The 23,111-nt window shown below is 42.7% G+C and overlaps 1 protein-coding gene across 2 annotated transcripts in view; it reads right to left on the bottom strand.

The window, feature by feature from the left end:
* The window catches only part of WBP1L (WW domain binding protein 1-like), a 72,809-nt gene that overhangs the window by 3,262 nt on the left and 46,436 nt on the right, over positions 1 to 23,111 (bottom strand). For both annotated transcript variants that reach the window (XM_018553425.1, XM_018553426.1), the window contains exon 2: positions 5,695 to 5,797. In XM_018553425.1, coding sequence (XP_018408927.1) covers positions 5,695 to 5,797 — 103 coding nt within the window. The remainder of the gene's footprint in view (positions 1 to 5,694; positions 5,798 to 23,111) is intronic.

The raw sequence follows: 23,111 nt of genomic DNA, 5'->3' as shown, positions 1-23,111 counted from the left end.
GGGGTACGCATAGCCCCCCCCCCCCCCCCCCCACACTTTCCTTTGCTTTTATGTAGAACTGTGCATAACTAAGAGCTTAGCTCAAATTAATGGAAAGCATTATGTATTTTCAGATTTACGCATGCTTATAGCAAAATATTTCCATTACTGAATTACAGGCTTGTAGATATCCCATCTACTGCCCATCTTCATCATGCTCTTTTCAGAAATCCTGACACAAAATCTTTGCCACATATGTAATGAGCAAATTAAGCTGCATCCCACCCTCAATGTACAGTCACAATTCTAATCTATACACAGATGCAAGGCTTACTATATAGCAATAGAGAAATGACCGTTACTCTTTAAGAACTGGTGTAACAATAACACAATAACCTCAGTAAGATTTTACAGAAAACGTCCTCAGCTGTAGACCTGCACTGGTGCAGGAAGCTTTTGGACATTTACAAAACAGCCAAACTGTGGGTAACCGTCTGCTTCCAATGCCTGTACAAGGCTAAAGGATCCAGATGGTGCTTTACTTGGTGTGTTACCGAAAACTGAATTACAGGCCCCTCGATAATCCCCCAAAAAGTGTAGCTAAAATAAATGTAAAACCTTTTTTTCATCAATTTTACTTTTGCATGAGGAAAACTGTAAACGTTAACAACCTGTGATGCTTTTCACTACTTTTTTTTAATGTAAATGGTCTGCAGGGAGGTTACAATAGTGGGCATATATCATGCACCCCCTTGGGCCATGCAGCTAAGTATCTGGGTACATGGAAGACAGGAAGAGACCGCCCGAGCACTTCCTTCAACCTTCATCGTGAGAGGAGAGGAGTCAGTCTAATGATTCCTCACCCAGTCAGGTTAAAATGTGACCATGCTGTACTCTTATGCAGGGGGCAGTCCACCGGCAGTCAGTAAGCTTAAGCTGGCCAAAAAGTCCATTGAATTCTAACAGTGACAGGTATGCCACTGTTAGAAGACCCGAACAGGGACTGCATCTGACAGTCACTGTTTGGTCAAGAAAATTGGACTGGCTCTTCTGACAAGAATCCTGCTGACTGGACCAAAATTCGACCAGTGTATGTCCAGCTTTAAATTAGGGCTAATACAATGCTAAGGCTAATGTTCAACTTGAGATTTATTTGCAGTAACCCCCCTCTCTTCTTTTTAAAAATACATTCCTATCTATGAAATCCACAGTTATTTTCCATGCAATCGCTAAAAGGCAATTTTCTTTAGCAATTTGTAACTCAGTGAGTGAGTTTTACCAGCTTTTCTTTTTTTTTTCATAATAACAGCACACCAATATGCACATTAGATTACCTATTAATCCCGTTCCCATCAGTGCATTATATAAAACTCAAATAACATAGGTAGATTTTATTTAAAAAATGTTGGCACAGCTGCAGTGCCTACTGTATTTGCATCATTGACTCAGCAACTGATCTTGGTTGTTTGGATCTGTAAAGTGAAGAGGAAAAATAAAAACTACTTTTCTAGCAACCGCTATAAATACTGTAAATCTCTTGGAACTGTATTTCATGGTAAATGATTATTATTATTACACAGTATTTATATAGCGCCAGCAGTTTGCACAGCGGTTTACAATATGAGGAAGACATTACAATCACAAAACAATTCAAGACAAGATGGTGAGGAGGGCCCTGCCCCTGAGATCTTACAATCGAAAGGGAGGGGCAAGTGATACATGAGGAGGTAGCTGTGTGGGGATGAATTGTTTGACAAAGTGATAGTTCAGTGGTTAGTTAGAGGTGGGATAGGCTTCCCTGAAGAGATGAGTCTTAAGGGATCGCCTAAAGGCAGTCAGAGTGGGAGATAGTGGAACAGTTTGGGGTAAAAAGTTCCATAGGATGGGAGAGACTCTAGTGAAGTCCTGGAGGCGAGCATTGGAGGAGTTGAAGGAGCTGGAAAGCAGAAGGTCTTTTGACGAGTGGAGGGGACAGTTAGGGTGATACTTTGAGACCAGGTTTGAGATATAGCCGGGGGCAGAGTTGTGGATGGCTTTGTAAGTGGTTGTTAATATTTAGAATTTTATCCTTTGGGCTATTGGAAGCCAGTGCAGGGATTGGCAGAGGGGGGTTGCAGACACTGAGCGGTTGGTTAGGTGAATGACTCTAGCTGCAGCAGGATTAGAAAATCTGCATTATTTACTATGGTACAAGAACAAATTCCTTATTCTTGGTGATGAATCCTGGATCAAGCTAAACAGCCGGAATTTCTTGCCATTATAAATATAAAAGCATATTCAAGTCCAAATTGACATTTCAGTGAACCCGTATTCCATACATTCCCCCTAGTCGCGCCCCTTCAGCCTGTTCTAGTCCTGGTGGAGCTAGAGGAAATTCTTCCACATTAGGCGCAGTATCTACTTTTATACACATCTTCCCACCTGCTGCTGTATAATATTCTTTAATCCCTGGCCGCATAAATGTGAATTGGAGTGCCAGTGATGACTGCAGAGGGCAATCATATATTATGCCTGAGAACATGTTTATAGCGAGTTGAAACAGTTTGCTGATCATGAGAGATGTCTGGAACTGTCAGGTCTTGTTTACTAGAACTGAACACCCAAATACTTTTACACCCACCACATATGCAAGAGAGAAAAAGCCTGTTTATAAGAACTGCTGCCTCTCTTTTAACAGCTGATCATGTTACAGAGGTCATGTTCTACCAAGTGCACTATTTCCCTCTCCCCTTTCCAAAACCCCCAACCCCTAGAGGTCCCAAAAAACAAAATCACTGCAGAAAAGGAGACTAAATATGACACTGTGGGGAAATTCTAGAGATCTAGTTGCTATGGTCAACAGCCCCACATTTAAACTGAAGTCCAAAGTGCAGAATTACTATAATCAGGAAAATCCTGAGATGTTAACTGTTCCCAAGAATTTAGCTGAATACCTTTTAGCTCGAATTCCTTCCAAAAAATAGCTGTGAGCTCTCCTGTTATCTGGAGGTGCCTACATACTCTTGATCAATAGCCTCATGTATATCTGCTTTCATAACATCTCCCAGGTCACTGGACAAACAATATGCTTCGCACCGACAACGTTCCTCCCGACAGACACACATGACATCTTGAGCTTGAGTAAATCACTGCAAAAGCATATGATGAATGCTGCTCATACAATTATCCGGAGGCATTGGAAAGAGATGGGACCACCCTCTTTGTCCGAATGGATCCGACAGATCGATCCCATCTATGAGATGGCGTAATTACTATTCACAAAACGTGATGCGTTGGATAACTTTTCCCGCATCTGGGCGTGTTGGAACCATTTCACCAACACACCTGATTATCAGTCTCTTAAATCTAAAGAAGCATGATCAACCATTGGATGATATTTCCTCCCGGAGATCACCTGGCTACACTGCTGACTATGGGAGGACCCTTGGTCGTGACGAGATCTCATCATGTTTTTTTTTCTTCTCACGCTTTCCCTGTCACACTATTTTCACACTAACTTTTCTCCTTACCCTTTAAGACCGTTAATTCCACCCTTGCATCCGGGAAATATGAGATTAAGTGCTTTACAACTAGCTACAAGGAAGACAAGGCACTAGGACAACGTGTTACGTATTAATAGCTTGTTCAGTATTGTCCAGCTTGCCAATTTAGGATGCAGATACGATAACTGAGTATTTTTTACTACTCAGATGCCTACCCTCCCCCTTCCCTTTTTTCTTAATACTATAATTTCTGAAATGTACAAGGAGGTTGTATTAAGCTCTATTGCCTATGCCTGTATGTACAAAAATCAATACATTTGTTGGGATAAAAAAAAAAAAACAACTGTATATCTGCTGTGTGAGATCTAAGGCACTGTTGTCTCTGACAGCTACTCCAAAAAAGATCTGGAGTGAAATTTGGTGAAGTCACTATAGTACTGCTAGCTGTTCCCCAGGAGGCTCTGGCTCTGACATAAGGAAGCAAAGCCCTGTGCCAACACCAGGATATTTATTTTTGTGGTTTTTTTTTCTTCTAGTGCATTAATTGATCATCCATTAAGTGCGTTAACATCCTTTGCTAAAACAGAATCTTCAGCTTGGATTAGATGTGTGCTCCATAGGGTGGGGGGGGGGGTGGATAAATAAAACACACATCCCAATTGATCTACTGCTTACAGGGCAACTGTACTTTGCCTCCTCGCCACTTCCTCTTATTCCCTGTTCACACCTAGGCGTTTTGACACTCAAAGCTAAAGCTCAACAAAAAACTCTCAACCCCAGAAATCCCAATCATTTCAATGGCCCCTGTTCACACCTGAGCATTTTGTCGCAAGCTGTTTTAGCAGATTTCAGCACGTTTGGCCCCCATAGACTTCAATGGAAACGCCTGGAAATGCGCAACACACGCATTTTGCACATTTCTGTGTGGGGGTTTTTGTCCATTGCCCGTAATGTCTTTCAATCTGTCCGCTAAAACGCACTTCATGTGCAAAAACGCAGTAAACATACTAGACAAAAATGCGCTCTTATATGCGCAAAGTATTGCAAAATAAAAAGTCACCCGCACTCCAAGGTCCAACGTGTAATCACCTTTATTCAGATGCTAAACAACATGGATACACTAATGGACAGCAATGTTTCAGAACAGTCAATGGTCCCTTCATCAGGTAAACAGATGACGGGACCATTGACGGTTCCGAAACGCTGCCCTGCACTAGTGTCGCCATGTTGTTCGGCGTCTGAATAAAGGCGCTTACATGTTGGGCCTTGGAGTGCGGGTGACTTTTTTGCAATACTTGGATTCATGCGTCGCCGTCCTTAGTCACACCAGCATGCATCTTATGAACTTTGGGATTCCGGTCTGGTGTGCAGTGGGACTTAGTCTATTACTAATATGCAAACATGATGATGCCTATGTGTGACATTAGACTTAGACTGCAAGTCCTATGCTCCTCCTGTATTATATCTTGGTACTTTTTTTTCTAGAGTTGCCCTATATTTCTCACTATTTGTACAGCTGATCTTCAATAAAACGATGCATTGTAAAGCTTTAATAAAGTATCATAACACTAATGTTCATTTTATTTGTGTAACTGAGTTTTGCATATTAGATGCACTCTGAAAAAAACCCATAACAGAACATTTTTTTTAAACTCATATCCAGAAATTAGACTGTGCCACAAATTAGCAAATTTGCCACAACAGTTAGAGGGCTATTCCCCAAGCTGCCAAAAAGGCAGCCGAGTGAATAACCGAGCCGAAACGCAGTTCGGCTATTTACTTCAGCTCCGTACGGCTAATTTTAGCCGTACATCCGATAGAAGCCAGCCAATGTACAACTGATTTTATCAGCCAAAGTGAAGAAGCTGTTTGACTCAGCCAATCCAACATCTGGATTGACTGAGCCGAACCTCAGACAGTTCACTCACTGCCGTTCGCCCTTATTCTCATAGAATGAGACTGAACAGAAGGTCTCCGTCGGCCGAAGGAACAGCAGAAGCTACGGCTAGATCCTTTGGCTTATTAGTGAATAATCCTTAGTTTTTTAACTAAGAGGTAAGGTCTGAACAATGTAATTATGCATGGAAAGTGCAGCTTGGCTGAGAAGCTTGACACCCAAACTGTATAGGTGGTCATTTCTTACACCATAGGTCTCCAGAAAGCCTGCTTGGGCAACACGGTTTAATATTAGGCAGAAAAAAACATGCAGAATATGAGACAACCATGGACTTACACCATAGCTCATAGTAGTAGTTGCAGCACTGGGATTGTCCACAGCAGTGACCCGTTTCACAAATGTAACTCTGATTGTTTAGTCCAATGCATGTTTCCTTATCCTAAGAGAAAAATAAGAGACACAAGGTCAGGAAATAAACATTTTATTAAACACTCTTTAAAAGAAAGAGAAAACTGGTTACAAACGCCATATCTTCCAGAAAAAAAAATATTTCATTAAAATAAACAGTGCATTTTTTTACACCAACCTTTCCTAGCCTTCAGGAATCACTAATGGGAACTCAAGTGGCCAGCACAGAGCACTGACCTCAACCCTATCGAACATCTTTACAATAAACCGGAAAGTTTCTCATCCAACATCCATACCCAGCCTCACAAATGCTCTGTTGACTGAATGGGCACAGGTGCTCGCAGACACTCCAAATCTTGTGGAAAGCCTTTCCAAAAGAGTGGCTGTTATAGAAGCAAAAGGGGGGCCAACTTCATATGAATGGCCATGGTTTTGGAAATGGATAACCAACAAACTCGTATAGGCATGACTGTCAGGTATCCACACTTTTGACCATATACTGAATATTAGAAAAGTATTTAAACAGATCGAAGACCAGTGCTTAGTAACGATGATCCTCTAGGGTCACAAAAGGTCATGTTTTGAGGACTTTCCTGGGGCACAGATAAGGTTCAATGAACTCCTTAATGGATCATAGTATAACTACAGCTCAATTTTGTTTTAAAGCGACACTTAGGCCTGGTTCACACCTGGGCGTTTTACAGCGCGTTCCTACGCTCTGTAAAACGCTAAACATGTGAAAACCATTGATTGCCTATGGGCATGGTTTCCACCTGGGTGTTTTACAGCGCGTAGGAACGCGCTGCAAAACGCGCTGCAAAACGACCTACGCCCAAAGAAGTACAGGAGCTTCTTTGGGGTGTATTTGCCACGCGTATCCACTGGGATAAAGCCAGATAGCCCACGGAAACGCGCGTTTACCACGAATCGCGGTAAAAACGTGCGCCAAACGCACATATTCGATACGCCTAGGTGTGAACTCAGCCTTACAAGAAAAACTGACGTCTGATACACTTCCATTGTTGAACACATTATCTTATAAATCTTTACTTTATCTCACTTAAGAGTTAATAAATTATGAACTTGAATGGCTACTTTTAATATGCGGCCATGCACAGTAACGATATCTTCACAACAGTGGTCCCCCCTTTGGCTATGTCATGGTTTGTGTTTAATTAAATCCATGTTGGAATAAAGCAGCGAGTATAACACTTGTGTATACACTTTCTTAGCATATGGTTACATGAGAGCTTCTGCACATTGTAACTTTATTAACTGAAAGTCATAAGCCCTTTCTATGCTAGGTGGATATAGCCGACATGAGATTACTATGGCTTACTATGGAACTCATCAAACACTGGAGAGGACGATTCACCCAAAAATTAAAAAAATGGCAATTAGAAAGCAGGCAGTCATGCACAGACACAACAGGTGGGGCCCATTTTTCCAGATGTGCTTCCAGTTTGCATGAAGTTTGGATACTGTGCCACTGGAACACATTAACTATGCATCTTCTGTATTTTGCTAAACTGCAACGCACAACCTCATAGCTTGAAACTTTGAATACAAGGCAACAAATCCTTCCTTGACATTGTGAATGTGTGGGTTCTGCCATGTGCATACCTGAAGACAGGTTTAAGAATGTCAAACTGAGGATATGCACATAACACCCTTGTTGCCCATGTAAAACAGGATACTTATTCGCCGACAGAGAACACCAATTTTTAGACCCATCACATATAAATATCAGTTTACAAATAGAAAACATAATTTATACAATTATGCAGTCTCAAAACACAGAAAGCAATAACATATAGCTCGAATCAGCCATTGTAGATTGTAAGCTCTCATGAACAGGGCCCCCCTAACAATCTTGTTTTGAACTGTATTGTGGTCTTCCTTTATATTGTAAACGTTGCAGAAACTGTTGGCGCTTTAAAAATCCTATATAACAGCAGAGACATTATTGGTGAAAACGCATCAGGTCATACAATTCAATATAGTCCATCAAAGCTCATACAAAAAAGGAAAAATAAATACCCGTCACATGTGGGAAATACATTGTAAGTGAGGCATGTCTATATACCCTAAAAAGATGCATATTAGATTACTCCAAGTACAAAGATAAATAATTAACAAAGTGCTCGGAGTTGCACAACACTCCAAGGTGAGAGTTCACAGTTGAAGGTGCAAGCTAAATTAAGAGTGCAGCAAGTTCTAACCCAGATTTTTTCCCCAAAAATATGCCAGCATCAACTTTAATTCAAATCCCATAAGGTATTGCAAGACTGACAGCCACAGGCATGACTCCCAGAAGCACATGCAAGACAGGATTTGTAGTTTCACACAAGCTGGAGGGCCGGAGTTTGCCTACTCCTGGTGTTTAGTAATCCTTACAGTCTAATTTTTTTCCTCACCTCCTTTGCTGGTGTAAGGACTTACCTTAAATCAGTGGTTCTCAACCTGTGTAACCTCAGGACCCACATTTGTCCTTGGTCATTAAGTTGCGACCCAAGTCGCACTGCAATGGAACACACGGCATTGCCATACTGCACGTTGCGGTGCAGGCGATTGAACTGTGGGCGGGAGGTATGTTTGCGGTGCCATTCAAATAAATGGCAATGCACCTCCCACACCAGATTGCGATTGCATGGTACAGTGCGTTAAGGTGAGATTGCATGGTACAGTGCATTAATCGCACAGGACTGTGACAGAGCTTCATCCATATGAGCATTGCTTGTACAACTTCATTGCCCACCCTATAGAGATGCTGGGAGCCAGAATGTGACATCACTCTGGTCCAGGCACCTGTACAGAACAAGCGAGGAAGCTGTAAGCAATGCATATATGGATTGAGCTGCCTTGCGGCAATAGCTCCAGCCCACCCCACGCCACCTTCGAACTGATACTCGGCGCTGAACAGCATATGAAAGGCTGCGTGGCGCGAGAATTGACAATGCTGAGCTAGGGGGAGGCTGAGAAGCCTCCGACATAGAAAAATGGAAGGCATTTGGGGACCTATTGAACACGGGGTTGCGACACATTTTTGGGTCATGACCCACCAGTTGGGAACCAAGGCCTTAAAATGATGCCTCTTGATCCGATCAACTTCTTGCCAGTAGTTTTCAGGAGTCCCTCCAGCACTGGTGCCAGTCTCTGACCCAGCGCTGACTGCTGTGTCCCACGGTGTCTGTGCGCGTTGACTTATGCTGTGGCTCTACTCTTCTCCGAGCTGAAGATCTCTACTGCGCATGCTCTGGCCCCATGATCCTTTGCGGTTCGCCCGGGAATATTCTAAACTTCGGACAGGAGTGAGCGCCGGAGACACAGGTAAGTTTTAACCTTTTTGGTGATTTAAAAAAAAAAAAAAATGTTTTTGCATATATCTACTGCTTGCTGGCAGTAGATAAATGCAAACCCCCCCCCCCAAGGGTTTAATTATACTTTAAGTCATGCCACAGATTTCGGTTGGATTACGGATGATAAACTTTACTTTTGCGGAGGAGGAAGTCAGAGACTTCTGATGAACTGAGCTCCACTCTGTATACGAAGCCCAGACAGAGTCTGGAGGTTCAGCATTTAATATCTATGGAAAGGAGAGTGTTAGGCTTTACTATGTTATGCCCTGATTTGGCTTGAGGTCGTTTTGCTTTCCTTTAGACCCTAGTTACCATAACCTGTGTGATTCTACTGTGCCTTTGGGTGCCGAGCCCTAGTCCATAGAAGCCATGGTTACCATGCTTGCCATACACCAAATTGATGATGATCAAATTGCCCAAAACAGCTGTATGGAGTATGGAATAAAAGGCTCTATAATATGAGGCTATATATAACAGTGGTTCTAGATGTGCATCTGACCAATAGGGTATAAAGCAATGATATTTATGGCTCCGTCCACTGTCCCTAAATAAGAAATAATCCTCTTATTTTGGGCTATGTGATGGAATGAGACCTGTGAATACCTTCTGTTTTAAGAAGACTTTACTGTGCTATAAACCGATTGGGATAAGAGCTTCTTGGTTGCTTTATTCCCTTCTCACCATAACCTGTATGGTTATTCTGTAGTATTCCTCCAATAAACTCAGTAAGTCTGGAGCTTGTTTTTCTCATTGAAAGCACAACTCACACTCAGTTTGTTTTCCCACAGAAGACAAAACCATTTGTTCTATTTTTACTCTCTGGTAAATGGATGACGAAAGCATTTGAGATGAAATAGCTTTAATATGAAAACAAGAATCCCACATGGCCACACAACAGTCATTTTACAGATAAACAAGAGCATTTCCCAATTTCGTCATCCAATTAGACTGAAGAGCAGTAAGCAGATGATCTGCTATTCCCACTGGACACTATGCTGGCTGTAAAAGTCCAACATTCCATCCTACATTACCCTAAATGACGCAGATAAAGTCGCAAACATGAATTCTACATATACATGTGTTTCTTATACCCGTCAGACTCCAGCTGTCAGCAGTCCTGCCTATAGCAATTAGGACACGAATGCTGCTCCTACCAATTCTATACACAACCTGCAGGCATAGGTTAGAATCTTATAGGGTGTTCATTTCCTAGTCCATTTGTGCTCAATTTTGCAAGATTTTGTCTACAAATATGTAATAAGAATTAAAAAAAAAGATAAAAGTATTTGAAATCTATGGTTCCTATAGGACTTAAATATTGGACCAGATATCTGAATTGAACTAACTTCATCTCAGCTTATAGTAGAGATTACATCCTTTAAAGCAAACCTGTTGCTTACCATATAAAATTATTGATGAGATTATAAACATTCCGCTATAGAAGCATAGTAAAAAGGGGCAGATTTCTTGTAAACATACTTTATACAAGTCTAAATGTGTATGCAAGCTGTCACACTGGATATCATTAAGGTCCTGAGGGACCAAGTCTGTACTGCCCACAGCAACCACTCATGATATTTCTGGTGCGCTGTGGAGCAAAATGGAAATCTGAATATCTGCTACTGCTGCAGACAGTTTGGGATACTTCTTCCTTCAGTAGCTATGATAATTAGACTTGTTCGCCGTCAAAAAATTTGTTCTGTTTCGTTATATCCGTTATTTCGTATTTCGTAACTGAACTCAATTCGGATTCGTACGAAATACGAATTTTCGGTAGTGGCGGTTATATTTTCGTAACTTTACGAACATTCTTTATGATGAAGTTAAAAAGCAAAATACCTTTGTTAATATTGGAGTGGTAGTTGTTTTTTTATCCGAAATACGAATTCCGTTAACGGATTCCGTATTCCGAATTCCGTATTTCGGACTTTAAAAAAACAAACTACCATCAACTCCAATATAAATGTACTTTGCTTTTTACCTTCAATATAACGAATGTTCGTAATGGAACGAAAATACGTCAACGGAATTTCGTATTTCCTGCCTGTGTGTGTAACTGTGTATTGTAATGCATCAGCAGCAGCAGATCCGTATCTCGGATTAAAAAAAAAATCTTGTCATGCTGTTCAACCTCATTTACAGGGGTAATATTAGTTCCTGTTTCAAAGAAATTCGGATCCGAAATTCGTTAACGGAATTTCGTATTTCGGATATAATTCGGAAACTGCCATTCGGATTTCGGATGCTCCGAAATTCGGAATTTCAGGAAAATTCATACGAATTTCGATTCGTAACAAAACGAATCGCACATTTCTAATGATAATATGGCTCAGTGTACACAGATTAACGTGGAGATAATGGGCAGAATGTCTTGCACTGCTAAAATAAAGTCAGACAGCTGAGTGGCTGTAGGGATGGGCACATAGAAACCACAACAGTCAGCTGCTGCAATGGGCAATGAACTGTGGAAGCTCCAATACTAGGTGAGTCTCTGTATAGTATACAATCAGTGTGCCATGTTCCAAAGTAGGTCAACTCCTAGAGGCTTATCAAAGTAATAGATTTAAATACATGCCAGGACCTGCTTACAAAAACACACGCTTTATAAATGGTACACCTATGACAGGGTACCATGACATCTCAGTTTGTGTAGAACAGGTGCTGCTTTTAAGGCTCTCTCAAAACTAAAAAAGGTGCCCATACACCTTACAACCATCGCACGACTTTCATCCTGCCATGGTTGTAAGGTAATTAAAAGCTTGTACGATCTGCCCATCTTGGACAGGCAGATCCTACTTGCGATCATCACAAGCCCTCCCCGCTGAGGGTAGGGCTTCCGATGATTGCAAGGCTGAGCGGGCAGTGTGCGCTTGCGCACACCGGCCCGTGCGGCATTTGTCTCCCGAGAACGCCACTAACCCGCTGAAAATCGTACGATAATCGGCAGGTGTATGGGCACCTTAAGGGGAGTGCCATTGCTGCTTTCCTAGCCACCTGAGCCAATTTATAAAGCATGTTCTCTTTATTTTAGGGCTGGGCAGATTTCAGGTAGCCAATGCTCCTTAAAAATTACACCTGGCAACCACCTTTTGAGGGTTTCTATAGTTGTCAATGGAGCTACCTCCTAAAAAGAATCCTGCTGGCTTGCACACTCTGATCTTCTCTGATAGCAGTTCTATCTTGGCAGCCTAATTATTGCCCATAGGTAGCACACAGATTCCCTGCACAAGTATAGGGATTCTGGGCTCCTGCTCCGCTGCTTATCCTCTGCAGCGACGGTATGTCCCGCGGCGTACTCATGTACTATACATAGTGTATAGAATGTGATGACTCTCAGCACCTTAGACCGCTGCAGCGGAGGGGCAGCGAGGGGGAAGGGACCAGTCTAAGAGCAAGCTGGCTCTGAGGATCAGGCGAGTATAATTTAGTTTTGAACCTATATACAAACGAGCACTTAACCCTTGCAGTGCAGGGGTAGCCCCACAACAAGGGTTAAAGGAGAACTATGGGGTTAAGGCTTTTCCCCATAGTTCTCCTTAGGGTAACGGGAGGGCACAAACTAACGTCCTCCCGCCACCCTAGGCTCAGTATACTGAGACCCCGCAGCTGAAGCGGATCCCGACAATTGTGCCGGGATCCGCCCAGCTGCGTGGCAGACAGCTGGCTCTGCCTATCTAGAGGCAGAGCTAGCTGTACCCGCCCCTCCCCCGTCCGTTCCGCCAGTCAGCGCTGGCGGATCAGAGCGGGGAATCCAGCCCCTCCTCTGTCACGGCAGAAAGCCATGACAGGATCGAGAGGTGAGCTCACCTCCCGATCTACTGAGCCAACCTGTGACAGTCTCATTGTCACAGGTCGGCTAGAACTATGAGGGGAGTGAAAAGCACTCACCTCATAGTTCTCCTTTAAGAAACATTTTCCCAGGAGTTCTGCTTTAAGCTTGCACAAGCAACTATCTGTTGCCAAGTCACACGAAAAGGCAGATGTCAAAATCACAGTAACAAGTTACCCTGGCATTGTGGACTCCTCATTCCCAGCATCTTAGTGCCGCTATAAATGTGGGGCATGTGGCCATTAGAACAGAAGTTTCACCTTGAATAGATGGGAAATTCCAATTCTTTTTCCAGGAGGTCAACAAAGTATACACAAGGATTTTATTGAAACATACGGATACGGGGGTGATTACACTGTACATAAAAGTCAACATTGTATTTTTAACATTTTCCACTGCTAATGGGTTTGAACCTGTCATGCTTTTATTGCTGTTGGTAATGTTCTGGTTCAGTGAAGTCTATTCTCCCCCAACATCTGAACTTCCCACAGTGTAACATCATTGCTTGCTGGAAATCCTGGGAATCTAGGAATTTGCTGAAAGTGATAGACGGAAAGCAGCACTCACTGCATAAAAGGGATTTTTATCAAGTAAGCTTTGTTTGCATTATGAAAAACAACTTACAATGTTGATGTTATAACAAGGATAGTATATGCTGGGACTAAAGAACTCCCTTATTAGAAAGGGATGAATGCTTTTCCACATTTGCACCACTTCCAATGTCACTTGAAATCGGTGTAGGATGATCAGATCAGTCATCGCCCGCTCTTCTTAATATAAGGTTTGCCCTCCAGAGGGCTCCTGTATCCTTTAAACAGGAGCACAATTATTTCATCGTGCGGTTATGTGCCATAGATATTACCTGTTCATTTATCAGGACTAAAAGACACATTTTGACTGGCTGCAATGGACTACAATTTTTTAATTATTCATTGCCTTAGTGAACAAGGATAAACATCAAATCTAGATAAATGTTTTTACCCATTATTAGCTATATTATAGCTTTGGGCCTAAAAGACTGCCTTAGATGGCCCGATTACAATCTGCCATCACACATGGCAAATACCAGGAGCATTAAAAGGAGAACTATGGGGTTAAGGCTTTTCCCCATAGTTCTCCTTAGAGTAACGGGAGGACACAGAGTAGCGTCCTCCCATCACCCTAGGCTCAGTATACCACGAGCTGTAGCTCGCGGTATACTGAGACGCCGCAGCTGAAGCGGGTCCTGACAATTATGCCGGGATCCGCCCAGCTGCGTGACTGACAGCTGGCTCTGCCTATCTAGAGGCAGAGCCAGCTGTACCCGCCCCCTCCCCGTCCGATCCGCCAGTCAGCGCTGGCGGATCGGAGCGGGGAGGGGGGAATCCATCCCCTCCCCTGTCACGGCAGAGAGCTGTGACAGGATCGAGAGGTGAGTGAACGCCGGTATGTGTTCGCTCACCTCCCGATCTACTGAGCCGACCTGTGACAGTCTCATTGTCACAGGTCGGCTAGAACTATGAGGTGAGTGAAAAGCACTCACCTCATAGTTCTCCTTTAATACATAACTGTGCAGCGGGCCAAGCAGAGGTTTTTTGTTGTGTTTTTTATTTTTAATAGGCAAACACATTTCATTAAATACTTTTTAATTTTCTTGCAGGGAGAAAACAAAACACTTCAGCTACGTAGGAGGAAATTCAAGATGTTATTTAAGCTTAAGGCCTTATTCACACTGCCGCGCATATACGCACGTACGTACTGTACCATATGCAAATAAATGGCTCCATACACACAGCCGCGTATGAAGCCGTATATTTGTGCAGCGTATATATGCGCAAAAACAGAATGGAACAGAGATGAGTCCGGGCAGCGTATCACTGCGTATTTATGCGCACATACGCGTGTTTACGCGCGTACAGCACATTAAAGTTCCATTACGAGTGATGCATTCTGGGATTGCATATAGTGCGCGCATAGACGCAATATACAATTTTGCTTGCGTTGTGTGTGAATGAGGCCAAAATGTGAATTCTATAACAATGTGGTCAGAAGAGCGTTAGAAAAGATTATAGAACCATTACATGGTTAGATTTTTAGGAGGGGCTGTATTTTATTAAGCCAATCCACATATTGCACTGTATTTATTATTAGCATTTAATGAAGAACATGCAAACATCTTTAATGTGTTGCGTGAGTTCATGTGAGTAAACGTATTACACTGTAAGCAGTTCACACAAAAAACAAAGTTTTGAATATGGGGAGCTATTTAACTGCATGCAGAGAGCTTCACAATGCTATTTTCCTGTGTTTGTGCAGAGTACTGTGGTATGCATTGGAAAGAGAGATGTGCGGTATAAGAACTGGGATATGGAGATGTACAGCAATGCTAACCTGGAACATAAAAACATGTATATATATATATATATATACACACACACACACATTTTATTTTAAAAACTGAATGCCAGGCAAATGACTAAATGCACAGATGAAATACATACAGTATATATGAGTAGTTTGCATGCCAATGGATTTGTATTTATATCCTTTATTTCAAGAGTATTATAGCTAAGTCTGGTTCCTGCCCGTAGCCTGTAACAGTAGATGTAGGAAATGAAGTGCAAAACCAATAAAAAATAGATACAACTTTATTCCATTAGGGTCATTAGGGGACATTCAAGTAGAGTAGTCAACACATTTTGGTGGTCCAAAAGACACCCCATTCCTTATGGATTAATGAGAGCAATCATGTATGTGGACTACAATCCCTGCAGATTGAAAGTTGTATTGTTTTGTGATGGGTGTACTTCAGGCTTGTCAACTAGTCCCTTTGAACCCCCAAAATGGGTTGACCACTCTACTTAAAATGTCCCCTGAACTTATTGACCACTCTACCTAAATGTCCCCTGAACTTAATGGAAGAAAGTTGTACCATTTTATTGGCATGGCACTTAAATTCCTACATCTCCTGTGTTTATGGTCAAGCCAAGGATGACCTTGGCTTGGAGATCCTTTAGATTGCAGAAGGTGCCTACCCATTCACCAGATCACACATTTTCACATCACCGAACTACTGTTGAGTGAGAAACACCAAGAGAATAACCACATGGGTCCAGAACGTTCTTTCCACACTTCCAAATAGCTATAGCTTGCAACTGGACAGGCTAGACCAGGGGCGCCCACTATTTTTCAAATGACGAGCTCATTGAGATCTACCAACGAAAAAACACCTGCATTCAGGGGCGGGAGGGGGCGTAGGCTGCGCAGGCAGGCCCTCGCCCACAGTGCGATCGCCTGCATTAGTGCCTGTGTTCCAGTCCAGTGCGATCCGCAAAAATGCTGCAAGCACTATTTTTGCAGATCGCACTGGACCGCAATGCAGGCACTAATGTGCCTGCGTTCCGAGTACGGGCGATCGCACTGTGGGCGATGCCATTGGCTTCAATACAGCTCCACACCCCCTCCCGCACCGGAACGCAGGGAGTTGGCCTGCTTACATTCCAGTACATTACAGGTCCCGGCGTCCTGTCCTCCCGTGGTGCTCGTGTGGCCGACATTGCACATGGGGTGTCCTGCACCTTTCCATCTGCAGCGTCTGACACATTCAGCCGGCAGCCGCACGAGCACCACGGGAGCATAGCCGTAGCCAGCTCCTTTTGCGCCTGAGGCAAGGAAAAAAAACAAAGTTTTTTAAATTTATTTTTTACTATTTTTTATTTTATTTTCATTATTTATTTTTATTTATTTTAAATTTTCATAATTTTTTTTTTTTTAATCTTGGGGGGGCTTCGGGGAAATATTAGGGGTCTAAAAAGCCCCCTGATATTTCCCTTTTAAAATAGAAAAAGAAATTGAGGACACAAAGTCCTCAATCTCTTTTTCTGCAGCCTCTATTCTAAATGAATGGAAAGCACAGAGGCTTCCCATTCATTCAGAAAATATTTTACTATCAAGCTGTTTCTGAATGGGGAGGAGCCTCTGTACAGAGTGCTTCTCCCCATTGAGAAACTAATGAATGAACAGGACGTGATTTAAAATCACATCCTGTTCATTCATTTATAACTGGGGACACATAGTACTACCGGTATGTGTCCCCAGTTATTTACAAACACTGGAGTGATCAGCCGATCGCTCCAGTGTTTGTCCTGCACAGAGGATTGGTACATACTAGTGACATGTACCGATCCTCTGCCGCTCGGCCACGCACAGGGGGGCTGCAACTTCTCTGGATCCCCCTGCTCTCCCGACAGCGGGGGATACGACGAGCCGCAGGGGGGGGGGGGGGGCAGAGCCGCTGTGACAGAACGGACGCGCAGTGAGGGGAGAGAGAGGCGCCGGCTGTCAGAGCCTGGCCGAGCGTCTCTCTCTCTCCTCACTGCTCTGCATTAGTTAGTGACAGCGGCTCCGTCCAACGCCCTTCCCCGCCGCCGGTTACTTCACTTCTTCTCGGATCCCCGCTGGGGAGAGCAGCAGGGATCCAGAGAAGCGGCGGGAGGAGAGGACATGGCGATCTACCCGTGATCGATACGCGATCGACTGGTAGATCGCGATCGACCTTATGGGCACCCCTGGGCTAGACTAATCCCTCTGCCTCTGTGACTGGACAGTGAAGGAAAAGCAGTAGATTGATGAGCTTATTTCAGTCTCTGCAGTCTCATCCTGTCAGCATGTTCCATGTGAGCCCACAAGCACTGCAGCACAGCTCATGGCTGTAAACCGATAAAAGACACATAGTAGGCATTCTGTAATGAGGTTTTATTTTGCCATCCATCTCTTCCAAGTAGGGTTGCCACCTGTCCAGGATTCACCCGGATAGTCCGTGTTTTGGATGCTGTGTCCAGGCTTAATGGCAGCAAAATGTCAGGCAGACAAGACCAACCAAAATGAACATAGGGGCTAACTGGCCCCCCACTGGAAATAGTCTCAACTGTGATATTTACATATTAATGGGTGGAGCTATTTATATATGAATAACCCACAACTCATTCTCCCCAAAAAATGTCCGAGCGTCTCTAGAGTGTTCGGGTTTTGCTGGAAGAAAAAGGTGGCAACCCTACTTCCAAGGACCATTATCAAGCTATCTCGGTTGTCAGATTTTATGCCCACCAAAAGCTCACTTACGGCCTTTTAAGATCCTAAACATCCATATATTTATGAAACAAATATGGTCTAATAAACTATACACCATACCTAGTGGACATGGCCTGTATTTTAAAGTCCTTGGTTATGGAATGCAAAAACATTTTTATATATATATATATATTTCTGTCACCATTCACTATTAATAAGCCCTACATATAGGATAATTCAGTTAATTTCAAGGACTGGTGAAATTTGTATTGCTTGTAAATGGAAAGCCTACACTAGCCACTATATTTAAACCATGTTGTTTAACTACCTCCCGGCCGGCCGCTGTGTATACACGTATACACGTCCTGTTGCATCCACCCACTCGGGCACGGCGAGCGGAAATGCCCGTTATTTTAAAACAGGCAGCGGTGCCTGTTAATATACAAGCATTCACTTGTATGAGGTCCCGTGACGTGCGCCCCTCCCCGGCTCCCCCCCTCACGCTGGTCCCGGGCTCCGGTTTGAGCCTGGGACCAGCATACTGCCTCTGTCACAGGGGATCAGAGGGAGGTCGGTTCACGATCTCCCTCCGGTCCCCTCTCCGCTGTCAGAATCCGGAAGTGGTGTATATTACATCACTTCCGCAGTCTCGTGTCACTCTCCAGCTTCAGATGCTGGAGAGAAGCTGATGAAGCAGGGGTTTTGGAGACCCCTGATGTCTCCATAAAGAGGACCTGTCACCTCTTTTGCTATCACATAGAGGGTTTCTCAGCCCCCTCTGTGATAACAATAAAGTGAAGTGAAAAATAAAAAAAAATAGGAAAAAAAAAATGTAAAGTTTCCCCCCAAATTTTTTAAAAGTTACACATAAAAAAGAATTTAAAATCACTGATAACATTAAACTGAGGAGCTGTAAAAGCTTTTAAAGCATCGCCTATTTTTTTGCGATTTTGCGAGTGCGCGCAATTTTTAAGCTTGACATGTTTGGTGTCTATTTACCCGACGTGACCCCATCTTTTATATTTTACCAAAAAAGTGGGTAATATTAGTTGTTTTATAACAATGTAAAAAAAAAATTTCAGTAATTTCTCCTGAATATAGTAAAAAATAAAACCCGCAGAGGTGATTAAATACCACCAAAAAAAAGGTCTGTCCCCCCCAAAAAAATGGTATAAAATTCATTTCAGTACAGCGTTACATGACGGAATAAATGTCAAAGTATTGCAGCGCTGAACACTGAAAAATGGCCTGGCCAGGAAGGGGGTCCAAACACCCCGGTCAGCAAGTGGTTAAAGAGATTGAGGCAGAGTCTAGGGATGTTTTCATCAAAATCTTGCAACCAGAGATTTCAAATGTTCCTCACCCAGGTCTTTGCTAGTCTGTTAAAAAGAGATTTGTATTAAAATAATTAGGTTTAATACCATGGTTGCATAGAATAAAGCTGCCAATTTAATATTTTCTTTTGTTATGGTCAAATTTCAAATCAGTTCAATTGTTCTTTTATCCTCGGTTTATTTTCATCAGATGTTAAGCTAAACCTCCATCTCTTGCCCCCCTGAGTGGGGAAACTTTGGCCTGTGCAGCTTTGTTCTCTTTTCTTTATCAAACCCCATAAATATCTTTGAAGCTATAAAGAAATGAGTGTGTAAGTCGCATTCCTTGTAATCAGTTTCAGTACCACCAAAGTAAACAAAGACCCAAAAAAAGAAAAATGTACTTCAGTTCCTGACAAAGGCTTCTAAGGCCACCATAACCGTACACTGTGGTGCTCATGTCAGCACGATCTTCAGTACAAGTGACATCAGTGCCCACAATGCAGAACTGCAACAGGTCATGTGACCCAACATGTCTGCTTCAGGTCACAACACACAACCAAAACAGGAGTTCTGTGGGAAATGCTACTTCCATGTGAAAGATAATCTTTTCTCCATTTCGAGACCCCCTGCCCCCATACTGCTTCTCCATTTCGAGACCCCCTGCCCCCATACTGCTTCTCTAAAGGCAATAGCAAATAAACATAAGTGGCTGTGTTGATGGGATCTTTTCTGTGCTTCAGAGCTGCTTTTATACTCATACAAGTCTATGGGAATGCAAAAGCCGCCGAACAGGTCTACCTCGACTCAGCTGAACTCAAACCGATGTCAAAAGCATGCTGCCATTTGGCCATCAAAGCTCGTTGGTACTGGCCATACATCTGCTGCATATGAGGCTAGCCAAGAAACTAGACAGTGCTAGTCAGAGTTGTGAACAGTCTTGTGTAAAATATCATTCCATATGCAGTAATGATTTTTTTCTCTGGTCAAAGAAAAACATATTAGAAAATATACATACTTCTTGCTACAGGAAATTTGCATTGCTTATATACAGAATCACTCAGTTACCTACAGAAAGACAAACAGGTATGCAAAAAGATCACTCATCCAAAACAAAAAAACAGCTGGAGAAGATCAGCTTGGCAGATCAATTTATTTGGCAATGCTGGTCTATGAAAAGTCTTTTGCATCAATGACACTTTAATGATTTCTCTTAGATTATTAAACATTCAGCTTGGACATCTTGCCAGACCACTAGCCTATGACTACCAATAGCTTAATGGACATCTGTTTTCATTGTGGACAAAGTGGGAAAAGGGTTTGAGAACATATATCAGGTTTTTATTGCTGTAACCATGGGGGGAGATTTTCCCCACATTCTATGGCGTCAGGAAGTGTAGTGGAATATCCCCAAGAAGAGCACAGATGGCAATAAAACCTGATGGGTTATAACACTTTTCTCTCACTTGAACCGAAAATACTTTGGCTGCAGTTAGGCTTTAGGGCTTCCTCTAGACTACAGTGGGATCTGGGCATGGATATAAACAATTTAAAAATACCCACAGATATATATATAATTTGATTACACAGAAGTTCCGAGTCAACAATTCTTGGCCCACACAGTTAAAAGCTGGCATGCTTTCCAAAATAGCAGTTCACAGGCAACCAAAGGATTCAACACAGTGGATGGTTTGGTTTATCTAAGCAATTTTGAGACTTGGAGAATAAATGGCCAACCCATGGTAGACCCAACCACTTGTCTGCAGTAGAAGAGAGGCAGTGATGGTTGTAGCAGCATTAGCACAAAAGGTACCCTTCATGCCAGTATAGACATTTTCCAATATGAAAGAGTAAAGATACAGTGCGCTAAATAAAAAAAGGGAAAATATATTTTGAACACATTAAAAATAAAATTAATGATACATTGTCTAAGCCAGTGGTTCTCATCCTTTCTAGGGCCAGGACCCCTTGGTAACATTTGCCAAGTTGTGGTGACCCCCAACGGTAACATTTAGGGATGACGCAGCTGCTGCAGCGACATCTGGCGGTGTGGCGGGAGAACTGACACTGCTGCGCTAGGAGAGGGCTGAGGAGGACTCTCACCTAGCAAAGCAGAAATCACACAGCGACCCACAGGTTGACAACCACTGGATTAGTTGAAAGGCTCGGCTGCATTCTGGCAGCTCAACCTTGTAAGACGCAGAACCCCAATATAAACATTTAGTAGCCGCATAGCTGTGCGGTTACTTTATCAGACACAAAAGTGCAAATTATCTGCTTTGTGAAAGCTGCCATTTTTCAGACAAAAAGGGATACAATACCAAGTCTGTCCTTTGTGCTTTCAGAGATGCTGCTTACAGTTCTGTCTACTGTAGAGATGCAGTATAAAAGCAAGATAATTTATACGTCGTCCGAATTAAAAAAAAACATCACTAGAAGGAGGACCTGATGGAGAACTTCAGGTCCCCCTCTGCTGATTGGCAGCAGCAGAGGGCGGGTGCAATAGCTAGTTTGCTTTTGGCTATTGCAAAGTGAAATAGTCAATAGGAATCTAGCTATGCATTCATATGGTGTTTTTTTTTCTGACTGACGGCGGCCCAGATGTCAGAGAAAAAAAAAAAAAAACGATCGCAGGGAAAGTTTTACGCTGCTCGATCGAGCAGAGTAAACCTTTCTGGGAGAAAGTGTTTCTCTCCCGGGTGGCCGGGAGCCACTGTCCAATAGTGGGAGACCCCCGGGCGACTCCTGGCAAATCGTCATTCGACCCCCGATGAGGTCGCGACCCACAGGTTGAGAACCGCTGGTCTAAGCAATAAAAACAATAAAATGCCAATGATGCTGTACTAATCTATACAATTCAAAATGTATATACAGGATGTCCATAACCCAAACATGAGTGATCCAGTTTAATCCACGTCAGATGACGTCATAGACATCTATGTCAGAGGCTAAAATGCATTACTAGGCAAGTGAAAACACACTCAAGGCTTCACAATATAGTGCATACTTCTTCCAGCAAGACCATGTGCCAGATATACTCCAGAAAGGCTCACATGCCAGATAGAATTTCCCAAAACATAAAAAGGTCAGTGCCAATTTCAGAGGGTTATTAAAATGCTCATGCTCGGTTTGTTTTTCTTACCAAAAATCTTCTCCAGTTTGCAGCAATGTTGGTAATTTGGGAACATAAAGAAACTAATAATGTAGCTCCCAATTTTATAAAAATCCAAAACAACGGTTCAAAATTCACATCAATGGGTGTAATCCTACACAGAGATATAGCTCACATACCGCCAGCGCCACCGACACTTCCCGATGGTTGACATTTTGAGCACACAGACATATAATTAACCTCCTGCAAGGTAGTCCATGGCTGCCATTAAGTGCCACATCTCTTTTATTTTTTTTTTAAAACCTGACTAAAGTTTACTGCAAGCAGAACTTTGTGTACAAAAGTTCTCAAAATAATTTTAGAAGTGATTTACAAAGTATTTACAAAGCTTAAAAAAAGGTGAAAAAAGGTGAAAAAAGGTGAAAAAAGGATTATACAGAAGCTACAAGTTTAAACAGTAGAACATGGATAAATGCATAAAACATGCAAGTACAAAGCGGCCACATAGTGGCATCACCTGCCTTTTATTTTACGGAGACCATAAAGGCTATATCACAAGAGTGCCGCTGGATGGATGAACAAAAAGAACCTTTTATAAAAGTAGCTTAAAATGAAAGTGCAAGGAAGCCCATTTAATGAAGGAAAAAACAGTGTTTCAAGCTGAGACAGATATAAAAGCAGTT

The sequence above is a fragment of the Nanorana parkeri genome, unplaced genomic scaffold (assembly GCF_000935625.1).
Source record: "Nanorana parkeri isolate BGI_ZX_2015 unplaced genomic scaffold, ASM93562v1 scaffold119, whole genome shotgun sequence".
In the NCBI taxonomy this organism is placed as follows: Eukaryota; Metazoa; Chordata; class Amphibia; order Anura; family Dicroglossidae; genus Nanorana; species Nanorana parkeri.
Note: the sequence above shows the minus strand (reverse complement) of the source record. Positions and strands in the feature narration are given on the sequence as shown.